The sequence below is a fragment of the Hibiscus syriacus genome, unplaced genomic scaffold (genome assembly GCF_006381635.1).
Source record: "Hibiscus syriacus cultivar Baekdansim isolate YM2019G1 unplaced genomic scaffold, ASM638163v2 tig00002511_pilon, whole genome shotgun sequence".
NCBI lineage: Eukaryota > Viridiplantae > Streptophyta > Magnoliopsida > Malvales > Malvaceae > Hibiscus > Hibiscus syriacus.
Window position 1 is genome coordinate 6,563,187 of NW_024061932.1, and position 17,498 is coordinate 6,580,684.

The 17,498-nt window shown below is 35.5% G+C and overlaps 1 protein-coding gene across 1 annotated transcript; it reads right to left on the minus strand.

Annotated features, from left to right (window-relative positions):
- Positions 1–6,122: 6,122 nt before the first annotated feature.
- Positions 6,123–12,339, minus strand: LOC120147172 (probable E3 ubiquitin-protein ligase LUL4). The gene is made up of 3 exons (XM_039160611.1): positions 11,757–12,339; positions 7,401–7,914; positions 6,123–6,576 (listed from the first exon to the last, which is right to left on the minus strand). Exons 1-3 carry the CDS (start codon positions 12,266–12,268, stop codon positions 6,466–6,468), a joined length of 1,137 nt encoding a protein of 378 aa, XP_039016542.1. The 5' UTR covers positions 12,269–12,339; the 3' UTR covers positions 6,123–6,465.
- Between the last annotated feature and the right edge of the window lie 5,159 nt (positions 12,340–17,498).

Here is a 17,498-nt window from a genome sequence, read left to right on the forward strand (position 1 = left end):
TGGTTATAGTCTTGACGTGTATGTGAGAAAGCTGCTATCACATGAGAGCATGGATACTTCAGAGCTTGAAAAAACCCGCAGTCGCATGTTCTGTCCCTTAGATTTACTCTTAACGACACAGCTTCAATCCCTTGAAGAGGTCGCGGTAACTCTGTGACACGAAACATTTCATGCCTTCTAGAGAAGCTTGTTACAGACATTCCATTTGATGCAGCAATTTTTTTCTGTAGATCTGCAACTAATCTAGGGTGATAGACATGACCGCCTTGCATCCAGGTTTGAGCTTGTCCCCCGAGTTTCACAAAAAGCACCCCAAACGAAAATATATAGTCTTTACCAAAGCCGCAACAGGTAAGTGACGTGCACCCTTTAAGGTTGAATTGATTGCCTCTGCTAAGTTGGTCGTCATGTGTCCATATCGATATCCACCATCATATGCGTTCGTCCACATTTCTTTATCGATGAGGCTGATGTAATCATATCCTTCCTCGTTCTTCGCCCGCAACTCTTGAAACATTGATTCAAACGTTCGAGGAAGTAGTTCGTAACCTGATCAAAAAATATATAACTTACTAACTTGCTGTCTTTACAAAAATTAAAATGATCGAAAGATAACAAACTTGCTAAGTTTCACTTACCCATGTGCACAATTAATTGACGCTCATCATTCTTCTTGTACCTTCCATGATAGTTCGCGGCAATGTGTCGAAGACAATACCTATGTTGGAAAAAGGGTGGTTGCCACATTGGACCCAAAGACTCCATTGATTCTTTGATCCCAGCTCCGTGATCTGAAATGACACAGATGTTTTCCTTCGTGATAACATGTGCACGTAAATTTCGGAGGAAAAAAGCCCAAGAAGTTGTATCTTCTCCTTCAACAAGAGCAAAAGCAACTGGAAGAATGTTGTGATTTCCATCTTGGACAACTGCCAATAATAAAACTTGCTTGTATTTTCCATACAAGAAAGTCCCGTCGATCTGGACCACAGGCTTGCAGAATTTGACAGCATTAACGCACTGTGGGTAACTCCAAAAAACCCAGTAGAATTGGCATCGATCGCGAAGAACTCGATCATTATGGTATGCATAAAAGGTTTCGAAGTCCACAATTGTCCCAGGATTCAACGTTCACACCAGCCTAAACCAACCTGGAATTTCGTTGTAAGATACATCTCATTCGCCATGAAGTTTGACAATGGCATTTTGTTTTGCCAACCAAGCTTTTTTATAGGAGACAGTGTACCCATACTGCGATTGTATAGCTGAAATCAACACTGCAACAGCTATATGAGAGCTTGCTTTAACCATGGGCATGATGGCTTGGCATATCACTTCAGAGTCCAAGTTGGGATGATCTTGGTTGACCCCTCCAGCACAACATGTGTGAGGACCATTGTATACTGTTAGTTCCCATCTGTTGTTTTTCTTCTTCCTCTTCGATACGCGAACCATCCAATTGCATCCGTTTTCGCGCTGGGCACAGTATCATACATATTTTTCGGTCGTGGAGCGGTCTACTCTGGACTGAACAGAATTACAAATATTGTAATTTTTGATAGCCATCATCGCTTCTTCTTTGCTTGAAATCTCCATGCCTAAAGATAACTCACCATTATTTATTGATGAGTAATACCCATAGTCACCGAGATGAGGCATATCCGCAAATTCTGGCCCGTACATTGCACCATAATCAGCTTCATACATGTGTGCAGGAGGGTCAGTTTGTGCCACATTTCCTGGAACTTCATCATCATCGGAGTTGAATTGCGGTGATTCTGGGTCAATGAACAGTCCAGTCTCAGCACCATCCGCACTAGGCTCACGAAGCGGTTCTTCTGGTGGAGATGATGGTTCCTCTATGCTCTCCACATTTAGGTCAAAGAACCTACTACTTGCACGCCTTCCCCTTGAACTGGAAGGCATATCGACATTGAGATCGAAAAGCTCGCAGTCGAATGCCTTCCCCTAGAGCTTGAAGACATCGCGTCAAATGGAAACTGCATAGATGGTTGCGTCAATGGCATCTCCATATTAAGGTCAAAGGGATTTGCAGATGAATGCCTTCCCCTTGAACTGGACACGATGTTGCCATACAGATTGTTCGTCGACCTACCTTGGTACATATCGTAAGGAGTTGCGGATGAATGTCTCCCCCATTATGGCATTAAAATCATTACACATTACTGTCGTCGGGCTGTCAACTTGATCAACTTGTTCAGTCAGTCCATAGTGGGAGCTTAATGATTGACCCCGAACAACACGCACTTGAACAAAATGTGCATACATCTCAATAGCGGCGTCTGAATAATTACTTTGAGCTTCAACCATCATTTCAACATCATCATTATTCGAAAGTTCGATTGCTGTATAAGTTAATGGCAACAATGATGTTGGAAATCTATACTGCAACGACGACACTCTTCTACTACTTCCAACATGAGTCTTCCGCGAAATCTTCGTTATAAGCTCATCAAGAGTTATGTTTCTCTTGAATGATATTTTAACACGCTCATTTGATACGAAAACAACGCCGGTTTCATCTTCTCGAATTTCACCATCATTATAAACAATAGCTGAAAGTCGCGCCATTATTTGAGTTTAAAAGTGCGACACTATTATATCTGAAAAAAATGAAACAAACCTGATTTAATAAATTATATATGAACGAACATATAACACAATAAAAATTTTACACATCAACATAAATAAATTAAATAATATAATTTAATATTATTACATGCACCGCAAAACTATTTCGACGTATGCTCCCACTTTCCAGTTTTACAAACACAAAAATTAATTGAAAATAATTAGTATAATATTTTTTTCAAATAATCATAATAAACAAATAAATAAAAAAAATTATAACAAAATTACCTTATAACGAAAAATCGCACGAATTTCTAAATAAAATATGAGAAGATTGCCAGAATTATTGACTCGTTGACGGAATTGCTGTATTAATTTATAAGTTGAGAGGAGAGATGTGAGAAATTAACCGGCGGAGAATGGTATTTATAGCGAGGAAAGTTATACAAAACGCGGTACCTGCCCCGCGCTATATAAAATTATGTCAGGAGTAAAGGTATGTCGCGGTACCTGCCCCGCGCTATATAAAATTATTAGGAGTAAAGGAATAACGCGATACCTGATCCACGCTATACCCCTACGTGGCGTATAGCGCGCTGCAGGGGCCGCGCTATACCCACGTGGCGCCAGCTCACCGTATAGCACGGTGCATGGGGCGCGCTATACCCCACGTAGCGCCAAATCATCGTATAGCGCGGTGCAGGGGGCGCGCTTTACTTCTAAGGGTGTTAGATCGGGAAATATAGTCTGACCGGTGTTAGATAGATAATATTACCGATCACCGGTGATATATCGGGAAAATCGCCATATTATTTAGCAGACACATATTTTTAATCATTTATTTTCTTATTTACATATAATAATTTTTGAGTAATTATACAGCTATTTATATTTCATTATTTAAAGTATATATTTATATCATATAAATTCCAAATTGTACCCAATGATGTTGATAATTTCTTCAATTATCAACTCCTATTCTCATCACATTATCATTATTTCTTCTAAGTATAAATACATATGCACTGTTAATTTTAATTTCAATCTTTATAACACACAATCTCGTTGTCACTTTTATTTTTAGTGTGATCTGAATTAATTTTACTGCTTACTTTCATCTAAATATAATGATGTTTAGGGATAGACCGAGGGAAGCGGGTGCGGTAGTCACTTTGTTGAAAATTTAAAATTACCATATATTTGAATAAAAAATTGTATTTTTTATTGAAAATTTATTTTTATCCACTAGAATTTTATAAGTTCTAATTGCTTTTTTAAAATTTAAAATTCCGATATATTTTACATTTTTCTATGTATTTTCTATTGAAAATGTATTTTCGCCCCCTTGAATTTTATCAGTTTAAGTCCGCCCCCCTAACATAAAATTCTATGTCCATCCCTGATGATGATTATGATCTTTTAAAGATATTACACGTAAGGATGGACCGAAAAGATTGATGATAGTGACTATCTCTTCAAAATTTTAAATTCTTACATAATTTAATATTTTTATATTTTCTATTTAAAAATATGATTTCGTCCTTTAAATTTTATAAAATTCATAGTATAAACTAACTTTTGGGTTCTTCTATTAAGAGTAATTTGAGATTATTGAGTATATTAATATGAGAGTTTTATAAAAATGAGAAAAATGAAGGATTGAAGATGACATCACATAGGTTGGAAAGGATAAATGGGGGAAGTAAGGTTAGGTAATATGGTCAGAAGGGGAATGCCATTTATATTAAAAACAGAGGCTGAGCTGACCACATCACATGAACACCACATGCCCTGCATCCCTAATCATTCCCATTTCCTCCTCTATAATCTTCCGTGTTCTTCCTCTGGATTTTGTCAATAATAGATTGATTTCTTTAATGAAGTAAAAAAAAAGCTTATATTTATATTCTTTTATTAATATGGAGTGCTTATAAGTTATGATATATTAAGTATATTTGATCGATTAATCAAATTGTTCATTTTTTTTCACTCATATCTCCTTAAGTCGGAGATTCTAAACCCACAAGAAGCATCCATTTCTTCCCCTAGAGTCTCCCATTTTCTCCCCTCTATGTTCAAAAAACTTTTAACTAATTGATAATGAACAATGAAACACCCCTACAACATCGTATTCTAACTTAAAATCTCTAAATATAATCATTCAGTGAGAAGATTTAGATTTTAGAGGTGTAAAATCCGGGGTTGGATAAAATATATGAATTTAAGGATTGATGGTGGGAATAATAATGTTAAAGCAGTTCCACAGCGATGGATAATAATTATAAATAGAGGTTTGGTAGTATTAAATGCCTTTGCCTGCCATCACAGTTTCCCCATAGCTTATGCCTAGCCCTTCATACGCTAATTTAAGACATGATTACATCAGATTCATAGCAGTTGAATATGAATGTTGAGCTGTCTCAACCTCAATAGTCGGAGCTTCATATGAGTATCAATGTCTTAAATACAATAACAAACAGTTAATGAATTCAACCACTTTTTATTTTGAATAGCATTCTTCCAAAATTCAACGTTTATAATTTCTTTGCTTTTTGTATCATACCATTCATATCACGTAATGAGATTTTAACTGAATTATCGAAAAGCTGAAACGCTGAAACATTGAACACTCTACTGAAAGCTGAGGCTACAGATTTATGATCATACAGGTTCAATTAAAAGCTGAGACCACAGAATCCCACCACCCCCCACCACCTCCCTTTTTTTCTAAGTTGTATTCCCAGATTTTCTTTCTAAAAGTCGAAAGATAAAGATATTCCCAGATATTACAAATTAAAAGCTCAAGAATGTCTATCCAACACATTGTCAGATCTTTTTGGAAAATAAAAAAGAAAACCTGTCCAGCTCAGTAGATCCAACCTAAGGCTCAAGCCAGACCTTGGACAAGATCATTCATAATTCAAGCCAAGTGAACATGAATTAATATTTTTAAGGGTAAACTACGTATTTAGTCACCCAACTATTCACACGGTTTCATTTTGGTCACTCAACTACTCCCCCCAAATCATACTTATCATTACGTTCTAATTTTATTTTGATCACCTACCATTAAAAAAATTAATAGAACTGTTGATATGACATTTTTTTAATGATGACATGACATTACATTATGGTAACACATTAGCAACACCGTTAATATTTTAAGACGTGACCAAAATGAAACCAAAACATAAAATTCGGTGTGATTTTGAAAAAAAAAATTGTTGGGTGACCAAAACGAAACCGTGCAAATAGTTGGGTGACTAAATACTTAATTCACCCAACCAATGAGCACCTGTACTCTCAAACAAGGGCAACAATTTATACAAGGCATTACTCAAAAAAGGTGTAACAAAGAACAAAGAGGAGTTTGAACACTTTACATGGTTCTCACATATTCCTTCACAAACTTCAAAGCTTTCAAGCAGCAAACTTGGAAGAAAAATTTTATTATATTATTCACTTCACTAATATACATTGCTTCCAAAAGAGGAAAACCAGAAATAAAAAGTGGGAAAGAGGGAGAGAGAGAAAGAGAGAGAGTTAACTTCCAACATATGCAAGCTTTACATATATATAATATCTAGAGAGTGTACTTTAGACAGTTCACAAGAGAATCATGAGATCTAACTCCATTAGTTTACACAATCACTCCTAAGAAAATGTACTTCAAAAAGTTCACAAGAGTTTGAGATTTAACTCGACTGGTTTATACAGATCACTTTTAAAACGGGAAATCTGGGGTCCGAATTTCACAACATATGAAAGACTGAAGAATGTGAAGATGAAATATACAAAATAATTGTGAATTAGATCAAGATCACGAAGAAGGATGTCGTACCGTACAATCAAACTTTGTAGGAATAGAACTTTTTAGCGATCGCTATTTATCTTGATTTCTATAAGTTCTTCGATAGGTTGACGGCATATTGGACATTTGTTTGACTGAAGCCTCAATGCTTTAGCACATTCACTGCACATACACTGAAGCAAAACATTTCACTTGAGAACTTAGTAGAGTTTGAAAAGTTATAATCTGGGAAAATAGACAAACATAGGTATCCTAGCTTCTAATCATACAAAGATTTAGAAGTTTCCAAGTACTCATTAATCAAATTCTTTTCACTTTTACCACGTTGTTAAAAAAAGTAACCTAGCAACAATTTCAGACAATCTCAAATCACAAAATTCCCCATGTTGCTCAGACTCGTGTAAGATTTTTTGAGTTTTTTTATTTTGTATTTGGAAGTAATAGGAGGATCACATCCCCATGGTAACTTTAGTGCTGATATTTTCCATGGTAACCAATAAAGAAGCTCCAAATTCCAGACAAAATCGAAGTGAATTATTTCATCCCCAATCATCACACTCTTTCATAGATAGAATGCACGTGCACAAACAATAATAGACAATCATGTTCTGAGGATAAGACGGTATAGTGAATGCAATATGGAACCCACGTAATAGCAGAACAATAATCCAATAACTTTAAAATACATATCTGCACACATAACCCATGCTTGAGACTGCTTCCTTATCATTTTAATCTGTGCTACTGGGACTCGAATGTTAATGTCAGACAGAGATATGTTTAATATTTTTCAAAATTTCCATGTATTTGAGGATCTTTGAAGGATTATATCTCCATACATATGTCCGAAAAAGCATTAATACTTCAAGAAAAAAGAAGGCTCAGCAGCATAGATTTTAACGACTATTACACGAGTTATGTAAGTGCTAATTTTAAACCATTATATCGGATTGATGCTCAGCATGCATTATATTCAAGGAATATGGGAAATTCTTACCATGTGGCGGCAAGGTAGAACTGCGGTATCCTTAGGTTCAGTCATGCAAATAACACACTCTTTGCCTGGGTCACTATCATCAAAGCCTTCTGCCGCTGCTGAGCTTCCTATTCCATATATCTCACGTAGTTCATAGCGAACTCCATCAACCCATAATATCTGCCGAATCACTTTCACTTGGAAAGTGTTACTGTTGTTCTTCTCCAGAATGGCTTGAGTAATTTGCATGTGGGCAGATGTATTTTGTTCGGGAGCATCAACATGCTTGTCTGATGAAAGTGGCGGCATACATGTTTCAGCGGAAATTACAAGAGGGAAAACATCTTCCCCTGGTGATGGTTTCGAGAGATCATTTAATTCAAAGAAACCTAGGTCGATTCCTGTTCCAGGAGGCTGCTGGAATCTTTGGCCCAGTCCCTTCTGAAATGGGACTCTCATAGGCTCATAAGCTTCAGGAAATACAGGAACAAATCTACAATTCAACTCTTCCTTTGCAAAGTAGAAAATGGTGATACTGTACATTAGAAAAGCAACATGGTTAGGTAAAAGTATCAATAGAATTTGCATACCAGACAGTTATAGTCTTGAAAACTGGACTTGCCAATAACACACATGTTTGCTTCATACGGGATAAAAACTACGTCAGACATACTCGGATACAGGTGTCGGGTGCGTGTCTAGATGTTTGACTCGTCAGCTGCCTAGATCTTAAGACACAGGGATACAACATAAAAGGGTCAAAGAGAAGGATACAGGTGTGGGGACTCGTTTACGTGTATTTAAGTATATTATATAGTTCTAATATAGTTCATTGAGTACAATATATATAGTTAAGTACAACATTATATAATTTTGAGAATTAATTAATTATTCAAGTAAAATGAGCTAGAAAAGCATTTTTTATTCAAACACATGTTATTTATTTTCTGTTCAGCCCAAGATATGGGTCCGGGACATTGGTGCAAGTGTCTGCTAAAGAGATTCTATGTGGAGTATGGGCTTGCCAATGCCAACAGACTTGGCCCATAACTTGGAGAATGCTGTGGAGCTCGTTCACATTGGCCGTGCAGAAAAGGAAAGTGGCATCAAATCCGAAGATGATCACAGGAGCTCGGTAAATATGGCAAGAGACAACAAATCAGGAAGATATTGTGGAGGGAATCTTACCATATCCAGTGTGAACACCTATCCAAGAAAAGAATCCTACTAATGGATGTAATTAGATAAGATTGGGTTGGGTTTCCTTGATTTAGAGGATTTTGTATTAATTGGGCAGATCTTAGCCGTTGATGATCGATCTAGGCCATTGATTGAGAGGGAGCTCAACTATAAATAGAGAGCCACTCCTCATTTTTATCCATTCAATCATCTCATTCCATTCATTCTCTTTGGAGAGTAATAAAGCTCTGAGGCATTTACTCTAGTTTTTTTGTTCTTTATTCTTTATTCTCTTGGTGCTTGTTGTCTCTTTTGGTGGCTAAGAGTAGCCACACTTGTGTTTGCACTTCCACACCATAGTCCCAACCTTGGTGGCTTACAATAGCCACGTTGATGTTAAAGCTTCAACATTCTAAAAGCCTTGAGGGCTTGGTTCCAACCTTGGTGAGTTTGCATGCTCACTAGGCTTGGGTAAGGCTTACTTAGTCGCAGAGAAGGCCCAGAAGTGTCAAGAAGCGTCTAAGGTCGCACGTCCCATCAGACCTTAACTCTGATTTTGCGACAGTTTGGGCTTGAAGGTTCTGAGGGCGTGACAAGAGCTCTATAATCAATTGTGAGATTAAGGTTTACTAAAAAATAAAAGAAATAGAAGCTATGAGCTTAAGGTCCAGAAGCCAAGTTTAAAACTCTTCCTCTCTCTTTGTAGCACAGCAGACAAAAAGGTTAAAAATTAAAGGAAATTAGCAAAACAAAAGTTTCAGACTTGATGCGCTCCTCTTGATGGGCAACTGAGATGAATCCATGGCCCATGTCCCTTATTTCCCTTTATATTTTCTCTATTTCACTTTCCCTTTCTTTTTCTTGACCCGTTTACTTCTAGTTTTTCTCTCTGAAATTCCCATGATGGTAACTAGTCAAGAGATATCTTGTGGATTTATACTTAGGTGATGATCATGTGATGAAGAGGCCTAAGTTTTTTCCGTGTTAGACACAGATCCCAGATCCTATCCAGGGTCGTGTCCTGTCAGCATGGGTATTTCTTGATTTTTGGAGAGTCCGAGTATCATAGGATAAAACTGTGCATTCTGAACTAGAGGCCTTTCACTGGCAACCAAAGCTCTTCATTGCAAAGTTCCCCAGATTCAATTTCAAAGCATTCTTGTAAAAAATTTAGTAGCAGATTTTGGATTCTAATCATGTATCAGACTTTAGATTTTGGAGAACTTATATGGTTTAAGATACTTGCAACCTTATCAAGATGATTTAAGGGTCCTATCTTGAGCCAGTTTCTAATAATTGTTTTAAAGTTTATTTAAAGGCCACAGTAATTCAATGGATGATAATATTGAGGAGTATTATCTTTACTATACATAAACAGAATGTAATGCTAGGTTGCAAACCAATTGATAAACCAATTAGTCAAAATTCAAAATTGTGGGATCAACAAGTTATAGCTCGGGTAATAAAGTATAGGTGTGTAGTGAGAAAGCACATTTATTTATCCTGCACTTGGCCTCATATTGCCTTTATAGTCCGTCTTGTTAGTTCATATCATCCCCACAAGGAACAAATGGATATTGTTTATAGAATCTTGAAGCATCTCAAGGGGACTCTTGGAAAGTGTGTATAATATAATTTTTTTTTAAAAAGGAATGGAGCAAAGAGTGTTGATGCATTTACAAAGGCCGACTGTGCCAGTTCTGTTGACGATAGAAGGTCAACCTTATAGTTATGGTATGCTTCTTTGAGGTAATCTAGTGATTTAAAAACAGATTTTTGTTGCCTGAATCAGTTCAGAACCTAGTTTGAAGAAGTGGTTCAAGGAATTTGTGTTACTATGGTTGAAAATGTTACTTGAGGAATTGAAGGTCAAGAAGAATCAACCTAAAGCTTTACCGTGAAAATAACACTGCGATTAGTATCTCAGATAATCCTATGCACCATTATAGAACAAAGCATGTTGAAGTGGAATGTTACTTTATCAAGAAAGAAGTAGATGAGGTACCATTTGTATGGTCTATGTGCCAACAGCATGACAAATTGCTGATCTACTTACGAGAGCACTTGCTAGCATTCAAGAAGTTAATGGACAAGAAGGTAAAGTTCATCATTGTTTTTCCCAACTTGAAGAAGACTGTAAAAGAAATTAGATTCTGATAATCTTATAAGAATTTAGATCATAAGATTTTTATTTGGATTAAGATTCTTGCAATCTTAGTCAGATGATTATCTAATGCATGAGCTTATATCATTATAATATTTATTAACTTTTTTTTATAAGAATAATATTTATTAACTTCAACCTTATTAAATATTAGAGATATTTTGAATGACGAGGATTATAAGTTTCCTTTATGTTTTAAACCCAGAGGTGTTTCCTTTAACCCTAGGTTTTTCTTGAGTTCCATCTTCTTCCCAACTCATTTGGTCAGAGCCTTATTTCTTTTGATTTCTGTTGTTTTTTCCTAACCATATCATTATCTTTTATCTAGTTATCAAGCTAAGGTAGGCTGTTCCCAGAGTTCATTTAAACGGCTACTATTCACCCATTGATTGATGTTCCAAAAAGAAGGCAATGTTAACTTTTATCTCCTATGCTGGATTACACATTTCAATTACAAAGGGGCTTTACAGAGTAAACCTTTCGATTGTAATTCCCATTCACTAATATAGTTTTCGTAGTTCCTAATGAGTATATGATTCTTTTACTCGTAGTTTGATAAGTTAAAGCTAAAAAATCAATGACAAATACACAATTCCAAAATCTAATAAGAAAATTCGTCTGTTCATAAAAAATGATGCATCATGCCTCATCTAGATTACTAATTCATATAGCGACAGTGCCTCTAACAAGTAGAATGATAACTACTGCAGATTCTTAATCCTTCAGATTTGGTTAGTTTAATATTTATGAAATTACAAGCAATAACTTGAAATCCATATAGCATACAGATCATATTACATTATCTAATTCACTATCTTTAATTATCATTTAATGACCAAAAAAAAGTTCCTATAATGCCAATTTTGTTTTACAGAAAGATTTCAGTTTTCATTTCATTGAATTTTTTTTTATCTAAAATAAGATAATAAACCTTAAACTAAGTCTCTTTAATTTGACCTCTAAATAGAAGAACTTCAACCAGACCCAAAATTGATCTGCAAAAAAATAATATTTAAAAAATGGTAGCTTTTTACCGGCCATCAAACAAGGCATCAAAAACGAAAGAAACCAAGTGATGATCGGGGTTTTGCTCGTCTATTTCGAGCTTCAATGTATCCTTATGCATGTTCACATCATTCCTGACTTTCTTAGCATTCTGATGCTCCACATAAGGAGGCGGTGGTTGAGGCGGCGCCGCCACCATGGAATGAGCACGAATCGCGGGCCATGAACCAGTCTGGTTGGCGAAATACGTAGGGAATTGACTAGGGTAACGACCCATGACAGGGTTTGAGTAACAGCGGGGATTGAAGGGTGGGGAACAGTAATAATTGTTGGGAATTGGTGGCGGTGTGGAATAAGGGTTCTGGGGAACCGACGGATAAGGGTGGCTAGTTGAAGGCGGGGCAGGCGGTGGCGGTGGCGGAAGGGGAAGGGAAGTGGGTTCTTGGGGGAAATAGAAAGGTGGTGGAGGAGGAGGTGGTGGAGGGGCATGGAGGTAACTTCGGTTTCGCCTCCTGTTGCTATTGCTCCATGAGATACCCATGTTTGGAGAGAAAGAAAGTGAAAGAAAATGAATAAGAAAATTTCCCAATAAAAATGGAAAGTTGAGGAATTGAGCTGTTTTTTTTTTTTTTTAATTTCTCGTTTGGTGAACCAACGCAAGTTCCGGACTATAATTCATTATTGACTTTTGTGCATTCTAGATTGCGGGTATATTTTAGGGTTTAAGATAAAAAAATCTCAAGTTGTATCTTTATTTCTCATTTAGTTATATTATTTTTTTATTAATATAATTGTATAATATTATTATTATTATCATTTTAAATGTCTCAACCATAACATATTAAAAAAAAGATAAAATACGTAAATAATATCTCAACTATAAAATGATATTTTGCTGAGTCACTCAACTATTAAAAATTATAAAATTATCTTCCACTACAAGGTGTTATTTTGTTGAGTCTCTGGTTATTAAAAGTTACAAAATGATCACCTGACTATTCATAAGTTCTAAACTCATCATTTTTCGTTAAAAATTGACAACCGTCTGAACTGGACGTTAACATGTTGACTGGATGATAGAAGATTGCAACAGATTGTTGAATGTTGCTCGTAATTGAAGAAATCAAGCCTAGGGTTATAGACTCAAAAAAAACAATGGTGGTACATAAGAGAAAACTTAACTAATTTAGGGTTTTTGGCCAAAATCTTTCTGTCACATAATTGAACAAGAAGATAATAGTGAGAAATATAATAATGAATAGGTAACGAATATATACAATTATAAACAAAAATATGGAAAATAAAAATTCCCTTGGATATATATGGCGCAGGTGTGAAAAGGGTTGAATGATAGATCTTAGTGTGATGTTGATGAAGACAATGATGATGATGATAAGGATTTACCCTAAGCACCCTCTTAGGCGCAATTAGCAAGGCAACCACTATAATAGATTCTAACCAACCTTGTTGAAAATATTTTGATATTTCGATATAACAAATTAAGTTAAATGAATTTTAAGATTTTACAAAAGATTTTCTAAGTATATTCGATATAATTATTCGAATATCAAAATATTACTCCAAATATTTCAAATGTCATTTTTAATCCTTACTCAAGTGTAAAATTAAGTTTTAATCTTAAAATAATCTCAAAACAATTTTACAAAGTATTTCGAACCGTTTCAAAGCCAAAAATTCCAGATTGTCCAGAGGGAACCGATTCCCCCCAAGGGGGTACCGATGCTGAATGGTTTGGCTCCGAGAAAAATAGACTACTCGGACGGAATCGATTCCCCCCAAGGGGGTACCGATTCTCCCTGTTTAACGATCAAAATATTTGAATTTTACACTTAGGGAACTGATTCCCTATGATGGGGTACCGATTCCCCCCATGCTCCAAGTTGTTTTATTAATTGTTTTCACACTTAAACAGCTCTAATAAATCCACTAATCATCCCCAATGTTCAAAATCAATTGAATGAGTATTTAAACAAGCTTAGAAGCCAATGATCAATAACAAGAAATAAGAATCAAGAGAGAATCAAAGAGAAAGCATCAAACCTCAAGTTTGAGCATTTTCAAACCTATTTCATTCAATATTCCTTTTTGCTTTCAAGAACACTTATTGTGCTCAATTGTATTATTCTTGAGAGTTCTTTCTTTATTCTAGAATTGTGCAAACATCTTGCCTTGTGAGGATTTTCTTGTAAGTTTGCAAAATTTGTATTTTTCTCTTTGGGAGAGAGTGTTCTCAGGAATTTGGGGTATAATTCTTGAGGGATTTGTAAGGTTACTCTTTGTCCTCAAAAGAAAGACAAATTAGTGAATTTGTGGAAAATCTTTAGTGTGGATAGCTAAGGTAGTGGACGTAGACTTTGGTTGAGAAAGTCGAACCACTCTAAATCGCTACGCAATTACTTTCAATTTTCTACAAAAGCTTTCACCGAAATTTTTAATTACCAATTCACCCCCCTCTTGGCCATATTCTTCGATCGATTAACTCAACAATTGGTATCAGAGCCTCACTCATTTGAAGGTTTAATCGACTCTTGAGTCGATTCGAGAAGAGCCATATCGATAATCAAGTCATCAATGACCTCTACTTCAAACTCCGACTTCGGTCTTGATTCATTGTCTGTCAACAAGTCTCCTTTCTTCAATGGAGTTAATTATGCTTATTGGAAGAATAGAATGATCTATTTCATTCAAGCAAGTGACATGGGAGCATGGAATATCATAGAAGATGGATATATCAAACCCTCCACTCACCCAAGATTGTAGAGTGAAGGAGAGACAAGAATGTTCCAGCTCAACTCCAAAGCTATCCATATCATCTTTTGTGCTCTTGGACCGGATGAATACGGTAGAGTTTCATCTTGAACAACCACCAAGGAGATATGGGACAAACTACAAGTTACTCATGAAGGAACAAACGAGGTAAAAGAATCTAAAATTAGTCTTCTAACTCATAGCTATGAAAATTTCAAGATGAAATCGGATGAAGATGTCAAAGCTATGACGGATAGATTCTCCACGATTGTCAATAGTCTCAAATCATATGGAGAAATCATTCCAAATGACAAGCTTGTAAGGAAGTTACTTTACTCTCTTCCAAAAGCTTGGCAATCAAAGAAGACGACGATCATCGAGGCTAAGAACTTAAAATCCTTGACCCTCGATGAACTTATTGGATCTCTCCTCACGCATGAAATGATTCTTAAAGAAAAGGAAGACCTTGAGAAAAGAGACGAGCCAAAGAAGGAGACAGAGAAGAAGAAGAACGTGGGAGTTGCACTCAAATCAACAAAAGATGAAAGTGATTCGGATGAAGATGACGATGACGAGGAAATGACATTGTTTGCCAAACGGTTCAGAAAAATGATGAGGCCTAACCGAGGAAGAAAATTCAAACGAAATGAAGGCTTCAAAAATGAACCAAAAGAGAAGGACCCGATTATTTGCTATGAATGCAAAAAATCGGGGCATGTCAAATATGATTACCCATAATTAAAGAAGAAGAGTCAATCAAAGATTAAGCACAAGGCTCACGTGGCTACATGGAGCGATGAAGAAGGTTCCGATGAAGAGGAACAAGAAGTAGCAAACTTGTGCTTGATTGCATTCGGGGAAGATTCTAAGGTAACCTCTAACTCATTTGATTTAGATGATTTATCTTATGATGAGTTATTAGAGGAATATAATGGGCTGGCTTCGGATTATGAGAAATTGTTTTTAAAATATAAAAATGATATTTTAAAATTGAAAAATGAAAATAATCTCATATCCAAGACCAACAATGATCTTGAAAGTAAAATAAAAAATTTGCAAATCAATTTAGAAGAGTTTGAAAAGAAAATTCTGATTTGCATAATTTACTTTCAAATGTCAATGATGATCAAAAGAAATTGATGATCTTAAAACTTCTTTTGATAAAGTTGGAACAAAACGTTTTGAAAAATTAGAAAATTCAAAATCCAACTTTGTTAGAAAAAGTTCTAAAAACTACAATCATAGAGGTCCCCAAAGAACCTCTAATGGAAAAATCGTTAGAAGTATATGGGTTCCTAAAGAACTCATTACTACTAAAGATAATGATATCCTACACAATGGATACCTAAGGGGACTAGAATTTTGGAAACTAATGAATATAGACCCAAAAGAATTTGGGTACCAAAATCAAAATTAATATATGTTTGTAGGAAAATGAGCATTGCTACAAGGCGCGGGAAACAAATTCAAACTCATGGTACCTTGATAGTGGATGCTCAAGACACATGACCGGAGACAAAAACCGGTTCATAGAGCTTAACGCCAAAAATAGAGGAGAAGTGACTTTTAGTGATAATTCAAAAGGTCACATTGAAGGTATAGGTACAATAGGTAATACCTCTTCCATACAAATTAAAAAAGTTTTATATGTGAATGGATTAAAGCATAATCTTTTGAGTATTAGTCAATTATGTGATAAGGGATTCAATGTCATGTTTGAAACTAATGGTTGTAAAGTTATTGACATTGCATCTAATTGAATTATGCTTGTTGGTCATAGAATAGGAAACATTTACATGGTGCATTTAGATTCCATAGATATGACTAATTTATGCCTAGTTGCTAAGGATGAGCATGATAGTTGGTTATGGCATAGGAGACTAGGACATGCTAGTATGAGTGTTTTGCAACGGTTAATTCAAGGAGATTTAGTTCGAGGGTTGCCTAAACTAAAATTTGATAATGATAAAATCTGTGATGCTTGTGCTAAAGGAAAACAAAAGCGAATTTCTTTTAAATCCATTAATGACGTATCCACTAGTAGAGTATTACAATTGATCCATTTAGATCTTTTTGGGCCATCTAGAACTACTAGCTTGGGTGGAAAACAATATGCTTTTGTATTGGTATATGATTATTCTAGATATACTTGGGTTATATTTTTAAGGACTAAAGATGAAGCATTTGAAAAACTCATCACGTTTTCAAAAGTAATCCAAAATGAAAAAGGTTACTCTATAACTAGTGTTAGGAGTGATCATGGAACTGAATTTGAAAATCTTGGATTTACTGAATTTTGTAATTCTAATGGTATTAGCCATAATTTTTCAACACCTAGAACCCCTCAAAAAAATGGAGTTGTTGAAAGGAAAAATCGAACTTTAGAAGAAATGGCTAGAACCATGCTTTGTGAAAATAATTTGCCAAAATATTTTTGGGCGGAAGCCACAAATACCGCTTGTTATGTTATTAATCGAGTAATGATTAGGCCTATTTTGAAGAAAACTCCATATGAACTTTTTAAAAATAAAAAGCCTAACATTAGCTATTTTCATCCTTTTGGATGTAAATGTTTTATTCTAAACAACGATAAAGACAATCTTGGCAAATTTGATGCTAAAACTGATGAAGGAATTTTTCTGGGTTATTCCTTAAATTCTAAAGCATATCAAGTATTTAATAAAATAACTTTAGTTGTAGAAGAGTCTATACATGTTGTTTTCGGTGATAATCTCCTTCCGAGGAAGGATTCTTGTGTGAATGATGATATAGGCATTATAAATATAAATGACGTTGGACATGACGTTGGAGAACCATCATCAAAGGAAGAAACTAAAGATGAGGAAATTCATGATCCCCTCGAGAATCCAACCATTGAAGAAAGGGAAGTATCTTACCCAAGGGAATACAACTATGTCAAGGATGGTGAGATTATAGGTGATCCATCCAAACGGGTAACAACTCGATCCTCTCTTAGAAATATTTGTAATTATGTTGCATTT

Bases quoted from the DNA above. Each gene is read 5' to 3' on its own strand.
- LOC120147172 (XM_039160611.1), bottom strand. From the start codon at position 12,268: ATGGGTATCTCATGGAGCAATAGCAACAGGAGGCGAAACCGAAGTTAC. The intron at 7,915-11,756 runs GTAAAAAGCTAC...TCTAATGTACAG, and splicing joins GATGCCTTGTTTGATGGCCG to TATCACCATTTTCTACTTTG. The intron at 6,577-7,400 runs GTAAGAATTTCC...GTTTTGCTTCAG, and splicing joins TTCTACCTTGCCGCCACATG to TGTATGTGCAGTGAATGTGC.